The sequence below is a fragment of the Monodelphis domestica genome, chromosome 1, assembly GCF_027887165.1.
Source record: "Monodelphis domestica isolate mMonDom1 chromosome 1, mMonDom1.pri, whole genome shotgun sequence".
Classification (NCBI taxonomy): Eukaryota; Metazoa; Chordata; class Mammalia; order Didelphimorphia; family Didelphidae; genus Monodelphis; species Monodelphis domestica.
In genome coordinates, this window is record NC_077227.1 from 108,124,900 (window position 1) to 108,146,104 (window position 21,205).

At 36.4% G+C, this 21,205-nt stretch overlaps 1 protein-coding gene across 3 annotated transcripts in view; it reads left to right on the forward strand.

Moving 5' to 3' along the window:
* The window catches only part of SORCS1 (sortilin related VPS10 domain containing receptor 1), a 757,576-nt gene that overhangs the window by 259,911 nt on the left and 476,460 nt on the right, over positions 1 to 21,205 (forward strand). For all 3 annotated transcript variants that reach the window (XM_056804202.1, XM_007479039.3, XM_007479040.3), the window contains exon 2: positions 16,660 to 16,727. In XM_056804202.1, the coding sequence (XP_056660180.1) occupies positions 16,660 to 16,727 (68 nt within the window). The remainder of the gene's footprint in view (positions 1 to 16,659; positions 16,728 to 21,205) is intronic.

The window sequence follows — 21,205 nt, forward strand, 5'->3', positions numbered from 1 at the left end:
ATTTGTTTTTTCAATATGCACTAATGGGTAGAACAATTGTTTTTAATTAAGAAATTCTTTATTTTCAAAGCACTTTTCATATTAACTCACTTGGTCCTCACATCATTTCTATAGATTAGGACCCCAACAATTATCTGAGGTTGGAACTGAATTCAGGACTTCCTGACTCTAAACCTAGAACTCCATCCCTTGTATCACCAATTGATTAAAGTGGAACAGTTTCTTACATTTTTCTTGGATAAGTTGCTATTGATCCTTAAGGATTATATATCTATAATTTATGGTGTCAATCAATTTGATAAATTCTTCACTTTTAAAAATAAAATATATTCATGAATAAAATCTATGACAGTTGTTTAACATTTTCTTTGCATATTTTTGAGTGAATTCATGTGGGTGTCATCTTTGAATAGACTTTTGAGTCCAATCTTGAATTCTAGCCATTTTTCCCCTTCTTGGTTCCTTTGCCTCCTTTTCCTTTTCTTCCCCTTTCCTCTTTCTTTCTCCTTGTTTTCCTCCCAAACATGTTTAATATTCCAATTGCTCTCCTCAGAAGTCTCATAAAATGCTGGCCCTTAAAATTAATGGCTTTTGCAAATGTGGTCTGACTGGATCAGAATACAATAGATCTGCCACTGAGACTGTCATATGGACACTGCACTTTTCCTAATGCAGCCTGTTATTTATCTCAGCTTTCTTGACTACCACGTTACTCTATTGAGTCATATTGAATGTGTGGTCTACTAATACCCCCAAATCTTTTCAGACAATTGGTTTTTTAATCACACACCCCTACATTCTTTTTGGGAAGTTGATGTTTGTGAAACAATGTATAAATGTTACTATTGATCATTACTCTCAAGAATTTAATTCCCTTAAATGTCAATTTTATTATATCTGAACCAATGTTGTTATAAGTAGAAAGACTTTTTGAATACCAATTATCATCGAAGTCAGTTTTTTTGTTACCTTGAAAATATATAAGTTATTCTTGCTTCTATTGAAGGCATTGCTAGAAATGTAAAATAGAACATGGTCAAGAACAGGTTCCTAGGAAAAAATCATTGGCAACCTTCCAAAACTACTCAACCCATTATTCAGTCACTCAGTCAACTGGCATTACCTACTCTGTGTCACACTATTAAGCAGAATGAATTCAAAGAAAGGCAAAAAATCAGACCCTGTTCTCAAGGATCTCACAATTTGATCAGGGAGATAACATGTAAATCTTTATGTACAGAAAATATACAAAGGACTATTTCAAGGCGGCCTCAGAAAGAAGACATTAAGGTTAATTGATTTTGGGGGAAACCACATTGAGAAGAAGGTAGTATTTCAACAGAGATTTCAAGAAAGGCGGGGAAGTCAAGTGGTAGAAGTGAAGGAGAGTGTCTTAGGTATGAGGAACAACCATCTGCTAACCAGGGACAAACTATCTCCAAAGTTGGAGTTACGAGATGGAGTGTCTATGGAATAGTTAGACGATCATTAATGGCTATTTTATGTATCCAATCATTCACAGTTACAATATCACTTGAGTGTATTATTGTGTAGTTCATATCACTTATTTCTAATTCCTAGAAATCTCTCCATCTTAGTTTCTGCCTCCTAACTTCTCTTGCTTCCTCCAAGTTACAACTAACTTCTTTCCTACTGCAAGAAATATTCTCTACTCTCTAATGTTCATGCCCCTCTCTGAGATTTTTCAATTTATCTTGTATATATCTTGATTTTTTATTGTTGTCTCTCCCCCCATAGACTGTAGGATCCTTGATATCAGGGTCTGCTTTTGCTTTTCTTTGGATTCCCAGTACTTAACACCATACCTGGCACATAGGAAGTGCTTTAAATAATGGCTACCTTGACTTGACTTAACCTCTCTGTGTCCTAGGCAAATATCAAGGACTTATCTGATAGAATGTAAGCTCCTTAAGAGAAAGGTTTTGTGAACATTTCATTATATCCCCAGTACTTAGCAGAGTACCTCACACTTAGTGATTGCTTATTGATGTAACTTGACGATAATTTCTATAAAATCAACAGGAGAAATTTTGTCAAATGCCTTGCTAAAATCCAGGTAAACTATGAATATACCATTCTTTTGATTTACCAAGCTAACAACTGTTTTTTTTTTAAGTGAGATGATTCTATCACGATAAGTTCTTGGCTAATCCAGTCTGTCTCTTTATAATCATCTTTTTATGGTCATTGCTTCCTTTTATACATATTCGTTCACTATCCCATTAATAAAATTGAGCAGCTGATGTAGGATAGTGCTAGGTGAATTAATAGTGATGCTACCAGGTATATTTACTCCTAGGTCATTGCCTGATTTCTTCAATTAGAGGAGCATAGCTGGCTGTCACATAATTAACGAAATAACTAATTAATTATGCAGCTATAGAATGTAGTTTGTATTTGGGTAATCACAAGGCATTATTTTCAGGCTAGTTACTCAGCAACTCTATCAGCAGGTTGTCAGTATTTATGTGAATGTTTTTCCAATGACTATAGTACTCTTCATAGTTCATCAGATACTTTGATGGCTACATACGATGATCTCAGTCTTCCCCTTGCCCCAGGTTTGATATGTCTTTAGAGTCAAATCCTGAAACCCACTCCAGATTATCAAAGTAAGAAATCCTTTCTCTTGTGCTCTGAGAACTCATCCATTGCTTTTAGGGTCTTGCCTACTTTTTTGACTGACTTCATTTATGGGATATGGAATCACTTTTTAATGGACACAAGATTTCTGTAAAAATATAGGCAACATAACTGAAAAGATAAGAGTGTAGCCAAATAAATTATATGGAGCTTTTTATTAGCAAGGTAGCATGAAACTGCTATAAGAGATTGAATCGTATCTGCTCCCATTAGTTAGAAAATGAGAAAAAAATAAGAGAAGGGTCTACAGAATTTAGACGTTGGCAAATTTGCCTTGACTTCTCTGAGAAAGGGAATGAAAGAGAAGAGCTAAAAGTTGGTACCAGTATCTCTAAGAGTTCATATCCAAAGTATTTATTTATTACATATCTAGTCTGATTAGCCTGACTTTGATACAGGCAGATTTTGACTCTATTCCACTTATTCTCATCTGTTCTAGATCTTCACACTATGTCATAATTATTCTAAAAATACTTAGAATCTGTATGTACTTATATTTATATAGACTTTTTGATAGACTATAAATTCTTTGGTAGTAGGGATTATTTTTTTCCTTTCCTTCCTTCTTTTCTGTATGTTGTCATCCCCATTAAATTGTAATCTTAAAGGCAAGGACTGTCTTTTATCTCTTTCTGTATTCTATGGGCTTAACACAGTGCCTAGAACATGGTAGGCACTTAATAAATTTTAATTTATTGACTAATTTTGTTTTTCATTCCCACTACTTAGCACAATAATATTTATAAAATAAAGTAGGTTCTCAATATATGCCTTTTAATCTATTATTTAAGGGCAGCTAGGTAACACAGTTGTTATATCAGTAGGCCTAGATTTGGGGGGGACTTGAATTCAAATCCAGCTGCAGACACTTCCAGCTATATGATTCTGGACAAGTCATTTAACTCCAGTTGCTAGCCTTTGTTGCTCTTCAGCCTTAGAATTGATACTAAGATAGAAGGTAGAGATTTTTTTAAAATGAATATGGAATCCTTGTCTTCATAGAGCTTATAGTTATTTTGGCTTAGTGTTAGTTTTTCCTTCTGTTTCTTTATCCTGCTTTGTTGGGTGAGGTTGGGGAGGCACTGTGACTTATTCTTCTCCAGTGTCTTGTAAAGAAAGAATGGCATAGAATGTCATCTAGCATGTTTTTTTCTTTCCAGAAAGCTCATACAAACATTTAATGGGGTAGGACCAAGACAAAAAATAAACATAAAATGCCATTCATTCTACCTCAAATATACATTAGGGAAAGAATAAGGTAGACCATAGCACAAATATGTTCTAGAATATTGCCCACAATCAAAAATCAAGCTCAGTTAAACTATGGTCTTCAAAATCTATTCTTTTTTTTTTTTAAGTGGGAAAACACTCTTACTTTCACTGGCAGTGTCTTTAAAACCACATCTTCCGTGTCTTCCAGTAAACACAGTTGTAGTTATTGGACTGATAATGTGAATTCTTCAAGACTAGGAAAGTGCTCTCTTACCTAATTATCTTGATAATCAACTCTGTTAGCCATATTTATTCTGTCCTTTTATGTGCAAATGTTTTCCCTAGCAGAAGGAAAGGTAGAAGCAAAATCACAGTTGAATATTTTTCTTTTGCTTTGTCATCTGTCATCCCATCTATCTCAAGCAATAACTTCGTACCTCCATTGCTCTTTAACATTTTTTCCTAAACAGGTTTATAAAATGCCCTTTTTCTTGTCCTTAGCTTTCCTCCTGAGTCTTATTTGTCTGAACGGTAGTATTCCTGACACTATTCCTGAATCCACTCTACTTAAAAAAAAATTCTTTTTTTCTATTTTAGAATCAATACTAAGTATTGGTTCCAAAACAAAAGAGCAATAAGGGCGAGGCAATTGGGGTTAAGTGACTTGCTCTGAGTCACACAGCTAAGAGAGGTCTGATATCAGATTCGAACCTTGGACCTCTCATTTCCAGATCTGGCTCTCTAGCCACTTAGCCAACTAACTGTCTCCATACTATTCTTTTGTATTCATCTTCCATTATGTGCCTCTTCCTCTATCCTTTGTGTGTTTTTTGGTGGACTAAGTTGGTTGGTAAATTCCTTCTATGTCCTTATCCATTCTTTCCATCAACTTCCTCCTTTCTTCACGATAGGAATTGTTTCTCTTCATGTCTTTAGAATTTTATCCTTGAAAGTTTCTGATCCTTCTTGAATTGACTTTGCTATAGAATTTTAGGCTACAAGATCTTACCTATCTTTTATCTGAATCCTTTGAAAACTGAATTCACCAAATCTAGCATGTGAATAAGGCTATGCTTGGCTTTATTCTCCTCTGTAGTTACAAATCCTATTATGGATTAGTAACTGCACCTTACTTAGCGGTATCTAGAAGGGATAATAGAGTACTGCTCTTGGGGACCAGAAAACTTGACTTCCTGCCTGGCTTCAGATACTTAACTAGCTTTGTGACCCTGGACAAGTTGCTTAATCTCTGTTCAATTACTTTAATTATAAAATGAGAGTAATCATATCACTTACCTCATAGGGTTGTTGTTAAAATCAAATGAAATAATATTTCTAAAATGCTTAGTACCTGACACATGGTAGAAATTTAACAAATGGTTATTCCCTTCTCTCCCCCCATTCCCAAGGGTTTTATCATCTGCATTCTAGAAATAATTTTCTTCCTTGTTTTTCATAATTGGATCCAGAATAGAAATTTACATTATCTGTTCCTCCATCTTGTGGTAAATGAAATTATTATAAGGTCATATTAACAAATGACTAGCTATTCTTCTTTTGGCAGAGAAAGACCTTTAGCAAATGTCTGGATAATTGAAGTTCATCACTATTATATCATCCCCTTCCTGTCAAGATTGTGATGAAACATCACTTTAAAAAAATCTTTTGCACAAAGACTAAAGTAACTTCTTGAAATTGTGCCTTTTCTGAAAGCAGAGAGGAAGCTTACAAGATAAAGATTCAGAGGAATAAGATCTAGAAGGAGGCTTAAGGATCATAGATTTGGAACTGAAAGGGAACGTAGAGATCATTTGTTCTGACAATCCTATTCCCTCTCTATACAAAAGAAGATATGGAGTCCTAAAGAGATTGTGACTAGGGGCAGCTAGATGTCTCTGTGGATGGAGAGCCAGGCCTGGAGACCAAAGGTTCTGGGTTCAAATTTGGCCTCAGACACATCTTAGCTCTATGACCCTGGGCAAGTCACATAACCCCAAATACCTAATCCTTACCACTCTTCTGCCTTTGAACTGATACTTAATATTGATTTTGAGATGGGAAATAAGGTTGTTTTTTGTTTTTTTTAAATCAGTGACTTGTATTAAGTGACACAATTATAAGTGTCAGAAATAGGATTTGGACCCAGGTCCTGACCTTCCAAATTCAGTGCTCTTTCCACTGCATCATCACTTAGTCATGGGGTCATAGGATGAGAAATTAAGTTCATAAGCACTTATTAAGCACCTTGATTGTGCCAGAAATGTGCTAAGCCCTGGAGATACAATGAAAGGCAAAAATGCACTGCCTGATCTCAAGGAACTTGAATTCTAATGAATATGATAGCATGAAAGGAAATACATATATATGTACATATGTGTATAAAATCTATATTATATTTGTTATATGTATCATAAGTACAGTATACCTTTTAAATGGAAGGCAATCTAGTGGAAAGACACTGAGAAAGGAATCCTGTAGACTGGAATTCAAGCAATATTTTGAAAGACACCAGTAAAGCCTGGAGTCAGACAAGGAGAGAGAACATTCTAGGCATGGGATGGGGGAGGCAACCAAAGAAATGGTAAAAAAAAATGCAAAATGGAGCATCATATGACAGGAACAGCAAAAAGGACAGTATCCCTGGATTGCTGAGTTTATTATCATTGTCATCATCATAACTAACATCTATATAGCACCTTAAGGTTTGTGAATCACTTTTACTTATATTATTACATCACTTGAACCTCACAAGAGCTATATTAAGTAGATAATATTTTTATTCCTAGTTCATAAATGAGGAAACTGAGGCTGAGAGGGGTTAATTGACTTGCTCATGGTCCTACAATTAATTAAAAGTTTGGAATGTAATTTGAACTCAGATCTTCATGACTCCAAATTCAGCATGCCAAGAACTGCATGGTCTAGCTACCTCACAGAGGGTATTAAAATATAAGAGACTGAAAAGGTAAGAAAGGAGCCAGAGTTTCAAGGGCTTCAAAAGCCAGAGGATGTTATAATAGCTTAGGACCAGCCATTACTTCCCTATGCTACTGTTTAGATTGTGCCAAAGGCATTCAAGTTCTTCTAGGAAAGAACTAGACAATAGCTGATATGATTTATAAGATAAAACTGTATAATAAACATGTAAATTTTGTTATACACATACATAATATATGTAATTATTATGCATATATAAGATACATAATGTGTAATTATTACACACACAGTCATTTTATCCAAGTCACTTCATCTCTTCCCTGAGCATCATCTTCCATGAAAACTTTCTAAGGGTTTTCAGTCATGTGTCTCAATCAAGCTTTTCATAATTTAAAATTTATTTTCAAAAAAATATATCTGAAATTGGTTTTATAACTAAAATAATATAAACTTTATATGTATATATATATACATATGCACATAACACTTCTTACTTAAATTAAAACCTTAAGTTTAATGTCTTCCAAGACTGTTGCAGACTTTATCTCATTTGATGCCTTTGGAATTAAGTACTACTTTACTCCCCTCTGAAGGCAGCTAGATCATGCAGCAGATAGAATGCTGAACTTGGAGACAGGAAGAACTGAGTTCAAATTTCTTCTCCAACCTTTAATAAACTCTATGACCCTGGGCAAATCAACTAACCTCTCTCAGCCTCAGTTTCCTCATTTACAAGATTAAAATATTCCTATTTTACAGATGAGAAAACCGAGGCTGAAAAAAAATTGAAATAATTTCCCCTAAGCCACTCACATAGTTAGTAGTTGTCTGAGATGGAGCTTGAACACAGGTCATCTTGCATCTCAATCCAGTACTGTGTTTGCTATGCTTTTTGGCTTCTCAGAGTAACACAACTTCTAGAAGAGTAAAGTTAGGGGAAGTTAAATAGACTTTTCACTTTCCTTTTTCTAGGATTTGTAATCAGAAAAGAATCTAGCTTGGGTTTAAGTCTTGGGTTACCAAGTAACTGTTTTATTCTGTTCTTTTGTTTTGACATTGCCTTTGTTTCATTGTACCCTTTGGTAAAAGGAGGAAAAAACAAACAATAACCAGGCTGGCCTTGCTATTTTTCATCTCATTCTTGTCTGTGGCAGTCATTCCACACTCAGAAATGAAGGACAACATAACAGGCATGTCTTTATTCATTAGGCTCTTGCAAGTGGGCTATTGACTGCCTTGAAAAACAGCATTAAATACAAGCTAGTGTTTCACAGTCCAAATAACACCAAAATGTGAACCAAGATGGAGAAGTAGGAAAAGACAGGCTTGCCTCAACTCATTGTATTGGAGGCAGAAAAAGAAATGAGCAGAGGAAAAGACAGCTTCTGAACATAAGGAGTCCCTCATCATTAACGCACTGTTTGGTGCTCAATGGCTTGTTCACTCGGTGCGTGTCCTAGTTTAAAAATGCCTTAATATTTAGATAGTGTCTGTAATTCACATAGATCTCAACATTCTCATTTAACTATCATCCTCCTAGAGAACACACATCAGTGCATTAAAGGGGTCCCCAGGGCACACCTGGTCCATTCCTCTCCCTCCAAGCCAGGACTGCAGAAATTCAGATCTATTGACATATGCTTTGAACTTTATAAATGCTTACTTCATCTCACAGAGACTCAATGAAAGGGTTTTTCTCTTTTTTTCCAAAGTGTTTCAGTGAATTTTAGGTCACTTGATTTTTCCTAGAAAAAAATCTTTTCTAGAAAGACCTTTTTTTCTAGAAAAGATGACAGTTTATCTGTACTAGGTGGAACTGTTCATTTTTCTCCAGACAATTTGGCATCATGGAAAGTAAACTATTCAAATCTAGCCTCAGACATTTCCACACTATATGACCCTGAGTAAGTCACCTTACCCCAATTGCCTTGCCCTTACTGCTCTTCTGCCTTTGAATCAATATTTAGTATCAATTCTAAGACAGAAGTTATGGAATTATTTTAAAATTTAAATTATATTTTTAAAGGAAGAAAGAAAAATGAGAGTGAATCAGAAAAACCCAGCTGTAGATTGCATGAGGGTAGTAACTTTCTATAAAAACCCTTTATTAGATACTCCCTTTCTTAGAGTTTCAGGTCACTCATTTGTGAAATGAAGCACTTGACTGTGATCAGCACTTAGCAAAAGACCTGGCTATTGTTGTTGTCGTCATTCAATGTCTTACTCTTCATGACCCAATGGACCATAGTTACCTACAGGATTTTTGTGGTGAGAATATTAGAGTGGTTTGCCATTTCTTTCTCTAGTAGATCCATTGAATCCTTTTGACATATAGTAGGTGCTTAATAAACATTTATCTATTGGTCATTTGATCAGGTCTGATGTACTTTTTAGTTCAAACAAATTACAATGACTTTCGTAAAGCTTTACAGGCTTCAAAGCACCTTTACATATATTATATATTTAATGATATAACATATATTCTCTCATTTGAGAGTTCAACAACACAGGAAGGTAACCAGAGTAGATGTCTGAGGATACTTCAGTGGAAGTAATTATAAAAGGCTTAGGCACTTTAGTTGACTAAAACAATCCGTCCCAGAAATAATCACAAGGTAGTAACTGTCAATTTGAAAGGATTATAAGGTCTATTTATACAAAGAAGAGGGAAGGACCACATCAGAATTCTTGTGACCAGAAAACTTTTTTCTCTTGGTAGAAACCTTATGAAGTTCCCCTTAGTTGTAGTCCTCATCTGATCTCCAAGAATCTTTATGTTGTTAGAGACTGTGGCTAAGACTTCTCTCTACCATTAGTGGAGACATTTGCCATCTCTGAAGCTGCCACTTTCCTTGAGTGACAACCTTGTCACTGTGCTCCTCCTTAGTGTTTCTCCATGCTTATGAGAACATCCGTGGTAAAGGGGATAATTCAAAATTTCTGGTGCTGAAAGCCCCTTTTCCCTTCATGGAGTTCTCATGCATCATCCATCATGTGATTATCACTTGACCTGCTTTTGTCCTTGTATTTCTGTGCTCCAGGCCAGAGGCATTGTTTCCTGTAGTTGCTGCCTCTCTGATCCCAGCTAGGTGCATCATCTGCTGCCAGTTCTGTCTCTCCATCAACATAGAGGGAGAGGAAAAAAGCAACAGGGACAAAAATGCAGAAGCAGACACAGACACACACACACACACACACACACAGAAACAGAGACAGAGAGAGAGAGAGAGAGAGAAAGAGAGAAAGAGAGAGAGCTTATTGCCCCTTCACCTCTCCAATCCCCAACCTGAGTGATTTCCTCTCAGTGGCCAGGCTACAACTTTCAAACTAGATACCTTATCATTTGAACTGAAATGCTTAACTCTGGACTGATTCACTGCTGCGCTGACTACCATTTTTACACATTGCCCCTAAGGTGTCTCAGAATAGATCAAGTGATCTTAAGATGTTTCCAATGTTGTGTCAGCTAACTTTCATCCAATGAACAAAGCTCTATAATCCTTGCAAATTGATTGAGGATTTATTCACAATTATGGAGTTGTTGGAACATTCTTTAACACCCCCTACATTGTGATTACTTTCTGAGATTGATTGATTCCAATTAGTTGTCTCTTCTTTCTGTAATTACATAATTGAGGTGGGGAGTATGGAATTCTCACTTAAATATTACCAACTTCATGTTACAGATGACAACCTAAGACCAAGAAAGATAAAGTGACTTGTTAACCTCACAGGGCTGGTCAGTGAAAGTGTCAAGTCTTGACCCCAATTTTTCTAGGCTTCCTTCTGTTATACTATTTTGTCTGAGATTCTAAGCATGCTTAGAGTGGAGTGTGGTAATCGGTTAATCACTAAGTGTTTAGTAACCATGGACCAGGAACAGTATGGAATATAGATAGAGCACTGAAATAATCTTAACCTAAGGCAGGTTATATTTTACCTGGAATAACCATAAAACCACAAGAGACATGAGAGGAGAGAGGGTGAAGCTATCGTTATGTGGGAGATGACTCTTCATTCTGGAATATTGCTACCTAAAGTGGGGGGCCAACACTCATAGCTCAAATACACAAAGTATGATGCTATGGAAAGAAAATGGGCACTAATGCCAATGGGCTTAGTTTCAGATTCCCTGTGATAGGTGTCATCTATATGGTCTTAGACAAGTTATATTGACTTCTTTGTGCCTTAATTTCCTCATCTGTAAAAGAAAGAAGCAGGACTAGATCTCTGGCATCCTTTCTTGCCCTGGGGCTATGAAACTATGATCCTGTAATGTATTAGGTAGACAATAGATAGTATGCTGACCTTGGTCTCAAGCAAAGATGGTACCATTGTTTTTGTGTCTATTGATTAAGAACGGAACACAGAATCAAGAAGGATAAAAGAGAACCCAACTTGAGAAAGTGGTTAACTAATTTAGGTACTTTTATATATTTCAAAGAATTGGTTCATTTGTTTATATACTTTTATTTCTGCATGAGCTGATGTTATTTTTGCCTTAAAAATTCTTAGGGAAGTGATGATTTTTATAAAGTCCTTTTTATACAATAATATGTTCTTCATTACTAAGTTCTATAACTAGGGGTAGCTAGGTGGCTCAGTGGATTGGGAGCCAAGCCTAGAGATAGGGGAAGTCCTGGGTTCAAATTTGACCTCAAACATTTCTTAGCTGTGTAACCCTGAGCAAGTCAATTAGCCCCCATTGCCTAGTCCTTACCACTCTTCTGCCTTGGAACCAATACACAGTATTCATTTTAAGATAGAAAGTAAAGGTTTTTTTTTAAGTTCTGTTGCTTCTGAAAATTAAGAGCCTTTATGGGATGGTCAAGGTTCTTCTTTGATTTGTGGGTCTTATCAAATCAATCTGTTCTCTCTCATAAATTTTGGATTATTTGGTGGTTCCCCTAGTAGAGGCACTGAGAGTTAAGATCAGGAACTGTCTTGTATTTCTATCTTCAATGTTATTGTGGTTGAGTCTTTGCCAGTCATGTCTGACCCTTTTTGATCCCATTTGGGGTTTTCATAGCAAAGATATTAGAGTGGCTTGCCTAGTTCCTTTGACAGATGAGGGAGTGGAGGTAAATAGGGTTAGTGACTTGTCTAATAGTTGTCTAATAAAATGTCTCATAGTTAATAAGTGCCTGAGGGTACATTTGAACTCGGGTCCTTCTGACTCTAAAGCCATTGTTTTAGTGTGCCACTGTGCCACCTAGCTGCCCTTGGCACAAAGTAAGCTCTGAAAAAATCTTAATTCTTTTTTTTATTCATTGTAAATTAGCTGGCTTGTTCAGGATATGGGGAGTGTTATGATTCATTGAATTTTCTGTATAGAATAGTAGAATCTTGGATTTAGAAAAGACATTAAGATTCCTGTAGTTCAACTTCCCTCACAATACAGGCATTCCCTTCCTTGCAAACATAAGTGGTACTCATTCAGCCTTTGTTTGAATACCTTCAGTCAGGGAAAAGAACAACATGAGCATTTATATAGTACTTTAAAGTTTGCCTTTGCCTGTCCTATGTGTAATCTCATTTGATTCTCACAACAATCCTGTGTGGCAGGGGAAATTATTATTCCCTTTTTGAAAATGAGGAAACTAAGGCAAACAGGGGTAGTGATTTGCCCAGGATTGTCTCACACAGCCAGTAATTGTCTCAGACAGGATTCAAACTTGGGACGTTCTGACTCTAAGGGCTGCATCTATTCTCTGCACCACTTTTTTTTTTTGTTCATCCTACCAGCCTAGCAGGCAACCTCTTCCATTATTGAACTTCTTTTCTAATTGTATTTTTATACTGTTTCCTCATAAATTTATCACCATGTAACATATCCCTTTACTTTATTACACCCCTTTGAAGCCAGGAAGAACTAGTTGAAAAATTCTCAGAACTTTCCAGTCAATGCCGCATTTTCCATTAGCTGCTCTTTTTGATTTTGATTACACAAACATCACTCCTCCACCCAACTAGGTAACCTCCAGCAATAACTCTACTCATTTGCTTTTCCATTTCCTTTTTGTTGTTGTTTTCCTTCATTCAATTGTAGACTTCTTGAGGGAAGTGACTATCTTTTTTTTTCTTAGTTGTTTCCCTAGCACTTGGCACAGAGCCTGGCACATAGTAGGTGCTTAATACAAAGCTTTTTTTACTATTGACTAAAAGTTAAGCAGAAACCCCTTTCTTATTTAGTCTTTCTTGGTGGAATTCTTTATAAAATTCTCTTAAGATCTCTTTCCTGGCTTCACAGATCGTGACTAGTGAACAGAACAGAATTTTTTTTCCATTTCCACAGGGTTTTCATTCTGATCATACAGCCTCTTTCTGCCCATTGACCATGAAGGTAATATAATTTTTTAAAAAGTCCACCACTAACTGTCAGTACTCCCAGACAGAAGATCTGGACATGAATGTGCTTATTATACTTCACCAGTAACCGGGAAGTACAAAAGTTGGTATAGCAATAAAATGGGAGATGGTTGAAAGAACAGTAGTCACTGATTTCCAGTCCTCAGCCCTCTTGCACCTTAATATAAATGTCTCATCTGTATTATTGCCTTGTACTCATATGTGCAGAAAAAATGAATCTGAGACTCAGTGAAGATGATGAAGAGAAGAAAAGGGAATGCACATTTATTAAACATCTGCTAAATATACCAGGCAGGATACTTTACAAATGTCATCTCATTTGATCTTTATGAAAACCCTTTGATGTAGGCTCTATTATTATTCCTACTTTACAATTGAGGAAACTCAGTAGGGAGAATTTTAACTGGCTTGACAAGATTCATACAGCTAATGTCTTAAGGCTACATCTGAACTTGGGCTTTCTCAATCCAAACTCCAGCCTTTCCCCATTGCTATGATACCTAACTGCTTCTATCACATCTCCTATTTGTTCCAAGAAAGGTAGCCCTGTGTTGCTAATGATCATCCTTGAGGAAGAAGGAAAAATAACATGAAGAAAAATCTATCTGAGCACATTCATTTGATCTTGGAGTCTAGAAATTTAGAGTTTCTTGATTAACTTGGCCACATCTTGTCTTGCCAACATTATCTCCAGGGTTCCCTAATACTTTCTGATCAGCCAGGAAGGTCTCCCCCCTGTCCTTATTCCCACCATGGTTCTTTTCCACTAGAATGTCCTCTTTCTTCCCCTCTGATAAGTCAAATATGGTTCATTCTTTAAGGCCTTACTCAGGTCCTACTTCCCCAAACACATCAACTCACATTAATTCTCTAAATTCTCTAAATTAATAGTTATTCTCTATTCCCTAAATTAGTAGTTATTTTCTTGTATTATATGATTTAACATTTTGTATAGTGTTGTTCTCTTTTGGGAGCATACATGTCATATTTCTAAATAGATTATAAGCTCCTTGCGGGCAGGAACCATACCACACTTCATTCAGCACAGACAAGGCATATAAAGAAGAATTAGTTTTGTTATCTTAAGGATCTGCAACTTTATTAGTGCAAAAGAAAAACTTTCCTATTTGAATTATAAGAAACTTACATCGTCTAATTAGATTTCTTCCTTAGCTTTCAGTGTACAAAAATATTCATCAGTTGGTGGCCTTTTGGTGATATATCTCCCTGTATTTAGCTATGCTAGTCCTCAGATGCTAGGCTGCTTTGATAATAGAATCCAAAAATGGCTCTGTATTGATTTTGCTTTTCTTCTCCATTAATACCCCAATAATGCCACAGGGCTCTTCTATTGCTAGCTCAGTCCAGGCTAAGTGTTTTGGCCCTTGATCTCTTTAACATGTTCTAATTCTGCTGAGTAGTTAACTGCATTGCTAAACACCCAAAACTAAAGACAAAAATTGCAGAAACACAACTAAAGAGCCAGGCAGTAAGGAACTCACAGAAGCAAAGAAAAAAAAAAGAATTCTCAAAAATCAATTGGAAGCATAACGAAAGGTTAGTGATTCTACTCTCTCTCTTGCTCTCATTCCGAAACAGAAAGATTAAATAGACTGATTCGAACAGATATGCTTTGAAATGCCATAAAGGATACCTCTCCTTGTGCTATATTGATAAACTGCCGGAGTATATCACTGGCATTTTAGTTTTACTAACTCAGGAAGGAAGGGAAGAGAATGGACTCTTACCTCCTCTGCAGCCCCACCTCTTTTGCTGTGGGAATTGCTTAAACGATTTCTCAGGGTGCATGTGTGTGGTTTCATACGGCTGCATGCTGGGTTAAAGGGTTTCATCACTGATGCTGCCCTTAATTCCCACTTTAGAGGAAAGATAGACGTGGTGCACAAGAAACTGAACTTCATTATTGAGTTTACGGCTATATTGTATCACGAGTGCAACTATCCAGAAATACTTTATGTTCACACCCCCATTTTCTTAGTGGGGGATTTATAGACCTATTCCACAAAATGTACTGAGGTAGAGAGGCAACATAATTCTGTATCTTCCAACAAACAGCTACCCTGCTGCAGCTGATAAGCGTTCCTGGGATGGTGGTGATTGAAATTTAGTACTTGGAGTGCCTTAATTGGCAAACCTATCTATTAAGCATATGCCCCAATGGCAGTCCTACCATCTGATGTCCCAATAGGGTGCCCAGCACCTAGTACATATTTGCATTTTGCTAAAGGAGCAACTTTAAAACAAAGAAAGAATCAAAAGTCATCAGACTCACTTGGTCTCTGGAATAGTCATGGATGAGAGGGAATCCCAGAGTTCTGGCTGTTTTTGTGTCTCTACAGTTTCTTTATTGTCTCTAATATATCTCTATAGATTGAGAAGTTTGGTGTACTTCTCTGAGAAGGTTACCCTGCTTATTGAAAAGGATTCCTTCAATAAATTGAGTTGTGAAGAGTTAGCTTGTTGGTGAAGGCAGCAGAGGGAGAAAGAAGAATCATAATATCAAAGATGTAGAGCCAGAGAGGATTTTATAAACCGTCAAATATATCTAACTCATTTTAAAGATGACAAAAATGAGATTCAAAGCAGTTTAGGTGACTTTCCCAAGGTTGAATGGACAGTAAGCATGAAAGGCAGGATTGGAATACAAGTCTTCTCTCATCTGGTTGGTATTCATTTCTTTATAATATGCTGACATGGCTTCTGCTCTGAAAATGAAAAATAACAAGTTTGGGAAACAGAATCCTGGGTTCTATATATGATGACAATTTCCATATTAATGGTAATAGTCAAAAACCGGTATCTTCTAATCAGATTGTAAGCCTCTTAAGGTCAAGAGCAAAGTCATGGGTTTTGTTTTAATATCCCTACAGCATACTTATAAGCCCACAGTAGTTGTAGATAAAACAAATAAATGAATAGATGAAAGGGTAAAATGATATTGTTGCAGCACAATGAGGCTAAAAAATAAAACGAACTGTATTGAGTTTGTAAGAATCTTTAGGGAAGCAAGCTTTCCCAGGAAATAGGGGCATGTTTGTCATTCCTTTTTGAAGTAGGAAAAGAGGTGGATGAATCTAAGCCCAGGAAAAAGGAGCACAAGTAATATGTTCAGTAGTGGAATGGCCACTATATTTTTTAATACCTTCAGTGAGATAACTCAAGATATGATCAGGCAGACTACCAACTGAGAGCCCTCAGGGTTAAAATTCATGATCAAAGAAATTTCCTGGTATTAGGTAGCCATTCAATGTAGTTGGTGTGGAGGGGAGAGGTCTGTGTAGTTCAGCTTATGGCACAGCCAACACTTCCCATGTCAGTTTAAGCAGAAAGTCTCAACAATTCATTCAATTATGTTAAGCGCCCATTAAAGGAATCCTAAGTCTTCCCATGGGCCATTTCAGTTCTATGAGATTGTAATTGTTTGAGACTAACCATGATTTCTTCTTTTGCCTTCAGGTGATTCTAATTTTGACGAAGCTCTACGACTATAACCTAGGGAGCATCACTGAGAGCTCACTTTGGAGGTAAGTTGATAAATTGAGCTAATAATTACTGAGTTACTTAAACATGAACATTCTGGCTATGGCTCTTTTATTGCACGTAATTGGATTCTCCTCCACTTCCCCATTATCTTGGTGAAATTTCACCATAAACTCCCTTGATTCCTTTGAGATATTTCATATTGTCATATATCTTGTATAAAGGAAGTATTGGAGCCCATATATATATTTGAAGATTAGATCTTTTTCCTTACTGTTCTTTTCTTGATCATAGTCTAATGCACACGTAAAACTCATAGTATTTCCATTTTATTCCCCATGATTCCATACTCTCTGTAAGTCCTACTTGTCACCTAATTTGTACCTGTGGTTCCAAGAAGCTCTATGTAGCCTTCACAATGGCCATACCCTATTCAAACCTTTAGGCAAAAGGGCTAAATTAAGTTAAAGGTAATTGAAAGGCTTCAAACCTGATGATGAGTTAGGAAAATATCTGCCTCAAGTATGGGAAGACTTCCCCTGGCAGAATGGATGGATGAGAATAAGTTGCTCCACCAACTATGAAGATGGCTGCCCCAAGAACCATGGCGCATATAGAACTTGGTCAGATGTCAAAAATGCCAAGGTCATCCACTCCATCCTGGGACATCACTAGTCATTTTAACTTTTGTCTTGTCACTGAATTTTGATGACTCTGGAAGAGAGTGAGGTTGACAGCTTTGCACAACTCTATGTCACTTAAATCTAATCCACTTCTAAGTCAAGACATCCCATCACATTACCGGTCCTCTTCAAAATGAAAGACAAGTATCTACAGGTGAAACATGCACAATTAACTCACCTTTATAGAGAGATTCACCCATTTCTATGTTTGCTAAACAAAAAAAATTTAATCATTTCATTAACTCAAAGAGAAACAGGATGATAGAATGTCTACAAGCCTTTCCTTATAACCAGGAAGACCCAACTTCATTATCCACTTCTGACATATACTGGATGTGTAATCTTCAGTACATCACTTAACACCTCAATGCTTCTTGCAATTGTCTAAGACTCTAAGATGCAGAGAACATGCTTATCTGCATTGATAAAGACAATTTCTTCATGCAACAGTTAACTATATAATAAAATCCAGTTCTATACTTATCCCAATCTGAACTCATAGTTTGTGTTTGGCTCCACTATATTGTCAGTGCCATTCCTTGATTCTCTTTCTTTCTTGGATTTGACTCTATCTTTATCACAATAAAAATACTGAGAATTGCTATAATGTGTTGGTTGAAATGAATCATACATGCAAAAACTCAGATGAAAACCTCCCAATAAATTTTCTGCTAAATTTCTTTAAAGATGTTGATAAAACTTCTCAACTGACTACCGGATTTCATTACCAAATAAACTGAGAATCGTAAGGAGGAGAAAAAAAAAAGATTTGCAAAGGATTCTAGAGATTCTAACATAACTGAAACATGAATTCCTACTATGGAAAAGCTAACAAATAGTTATCCAGCCTTGGCCCAATGACATCAAGCAAGCCACCTTACAATTTGACTTTATGTCTGACAAGTTTCCTTTTAGCAAAGTAGGTTCATTAGAATAAAATGAGCATTGGATCTTGAGACAGACAACCTAGAGTTTGATTTCTGGTCCTTCTCTTTTCTACCTGTTCTACCTGTGTGACCTTCAGCAAGTCACTGTATCTCTCTGGGGATGATCCCTCACCTATCAAATGAAGAGAGAGGGCTAGATCCCCTCCAGTTCTAAGTCCTGATCCTTTTATATAATGTGTGAGTTACTGGACAAATTAAACATAGAACTCTCAGTTCTTATTCTCATCTATTCTTGCTAGAAAATATTGGGAATGTTGAATTCATAAAGCCAAGTCTCCTATCAAGGAAGTTGGCAAGCTTGCATCTTTACCATAGGGAAATTGTGCATGTTAATTAGTATAAGTGTGGCATCCCATTGGAGCTTTTAGAAACACTGAGAGAAGCAATCCAAAAACCTTGTTTAGCCCCCTTTTTTGTGGATCTGACATCCTTTTTTGTGAGTCGAATGAGTAATGGGAAAGCAGCACTATTATTTAAATACACTAAGTCACAGTTTTTCTCTATGACTTGAGCTATGTTCCCCTTGATGGATACCGAACATCAAACAAACTCTTATAAAAATGAAAAGAGAAGCTAACTCTTTCTCCCCAATGTTACTGGCTGTATAAAGAGAAGCCAGCATGTTGGGAAATAAAAAGATAAGCCATTCTGTTTCAATGGGTTTGTCTCTTATAGCAGTCATTCACTTTTCTCCTGAAGGAATAAAAAAAAGGAGGGGGTTAGAACTTCTTGTCAGTCAGATGCCTCAAATTAAGTTTGTTCTTTTCTGAAGCCATACTATGTTAGTTTTCTCCACCTGAGGAAGAATGTATATTTAAAATGTGTTTGGAGCAATAAAAGGGAAAAAAGGGGATTCCATGCACCACTCCAAAAGTTGCTTATTCTCTGTATCAGGACCTAAAGACACTATAAGTGTGCGCTGTAATACAGATGAGGTTCTTTCAAATCATAATCTTTGGATCTACTGTAGATCCCTGAAATGAGGGTAACAGCTTTGTGGTTCTTCCTGCCTTCAAACAACTACTGCTCATCATGATATATGATAGGAGTGGGGACAAGGGATCAAAGAATTTTAGATTTTGACATGAAAGGTTTCAAGTAACTGTTGAGGTTATTTAACTCAAACCCGTACTTTGGAAATGGGGAAACTGAGTCACAATGCAGTGCCATATACAATGTCACATACAAAATAAGTGGTAGAATTTGATTTTTTAAACCCCTAACTACTTTCTTTAGAATAAATACTGTGTATTGCTTTTAATCCAGAAAAAAGTGGTAAGGACTAGGCAGTGAGGCTTATATGACTTGCCCAGAGTCATACAACTAGGAAATGTCTAAGACCAGATTTGAACCCAGGATCTCCTGTCTTCAGATCTGGATCTCTTTCCACTAAATCACCTAGTTGCCCAGTGGAAATTGAATATGAGCATAGGCTTTCTGACTCTAAATCCATTATTCTTTCCTCTGGATCACATTGCCTCATCAAGTCTTGTGAAAGAATGGCTCAGAAATGAATCATTATTTTAGCTATATCATAAAATATTTTCCTGACTGAATTTAAACTGCTCTGGCTCAGGCTGAGCCAAGAAGTAGTTAAAGGCTTAGGCCAAAGTGGTCTCCCTGACCCTAAGGGAGAGTGAGTCAGTCTTATTACTCACCACAAGACCATCTCCAAATGAGCTCCAGTCCTCCACTGAATCTCCTGTTCAGAATCTAACTCAATTACTAACTCAATTCAATTGCCTCCTGATTTTTTACCCCTTCCTTTTAATGAAATTTTCTCTTATGTCACCTCACCTAAAATTTCACGTCTACCAATCACAGTAGACGTTTTTTTTTTTTTCCTGGATTGCCCATTCTTAGTTCTCATCTTCTTTGGTTCTCACCTTCTCTGATTAGATTATATATTCTGAGTATTTCACATCTCTTTGCTAAGCTTGCCCTTTGTAAGTTGCTTGACCTTTTTAGTGATTAATTTAACCCTTATAGGTACTTACTACCCTTTTGTATTAGAACTAAAAATAGACCTAGCTTAAGGTTCTAGCTTCACTATAAAGTATGAGTTAGGGACTTTCATTGTTCAATCAGGAGTTTACAACTTTATCTTCCCCTAAGGCACTGTCTGAGTAGGATGGAATAATTTTAAAAGTTCCCAATACATTCCTGATTCTTGTTAGACCAAGAATCTCCATTGTTACAATAAGGGAATAGCTACACCAAATCTAAAGTATAGTCTGAGTAGTTTTTAAGATTCACAATAGCCAGACACATACTAGATTTTTGAAAATTTTGGATGATGTCCACAGATACTATATTTCATTTTCAGAATTCTATTCTGCTTCCATGTGTGTGCCTAGATTTTCTCTATATATTTTTCCCACAACATTTCTAAACTTTAGCAATTAAGAATAGCATTTTTAATACAGTAAATTTCCTCTAAATGTTAGCCTTGATCATGGATAAGACTAAGCATCAGGGGAAAAAAAAGCATCATGGTAACATATAAAACAAAGAAGATAACATTTTCATTTGGGTCACTTGTCTTTGCCTGTTCTACCAGATGACTTAACTAGAGGGGTCCTATTTCATCTGCTCCTTGGCAGGTGATTCATCATTTGGAAGCTCCTAGGATAAATTGTGTAGATGAAAGAAATATCAAGGAAGTACCAAATTTTATAGCCTTGCATAGAGAACTTGTCTTCCTCTGATATACCAGACTGATATCTCTTTCTATTCATTTCTGAAACTCATCTATTCATTTCTGAAACTCACTCCTCTTATTCTTTCTTCTTATAGCCATCTTATAATCTATGATCAATAGGAAGTGGACCCATGATATAAGCACAGATGCCAAAGAACCCAAAGTTCCTATATGCCAACATTATCTTGATG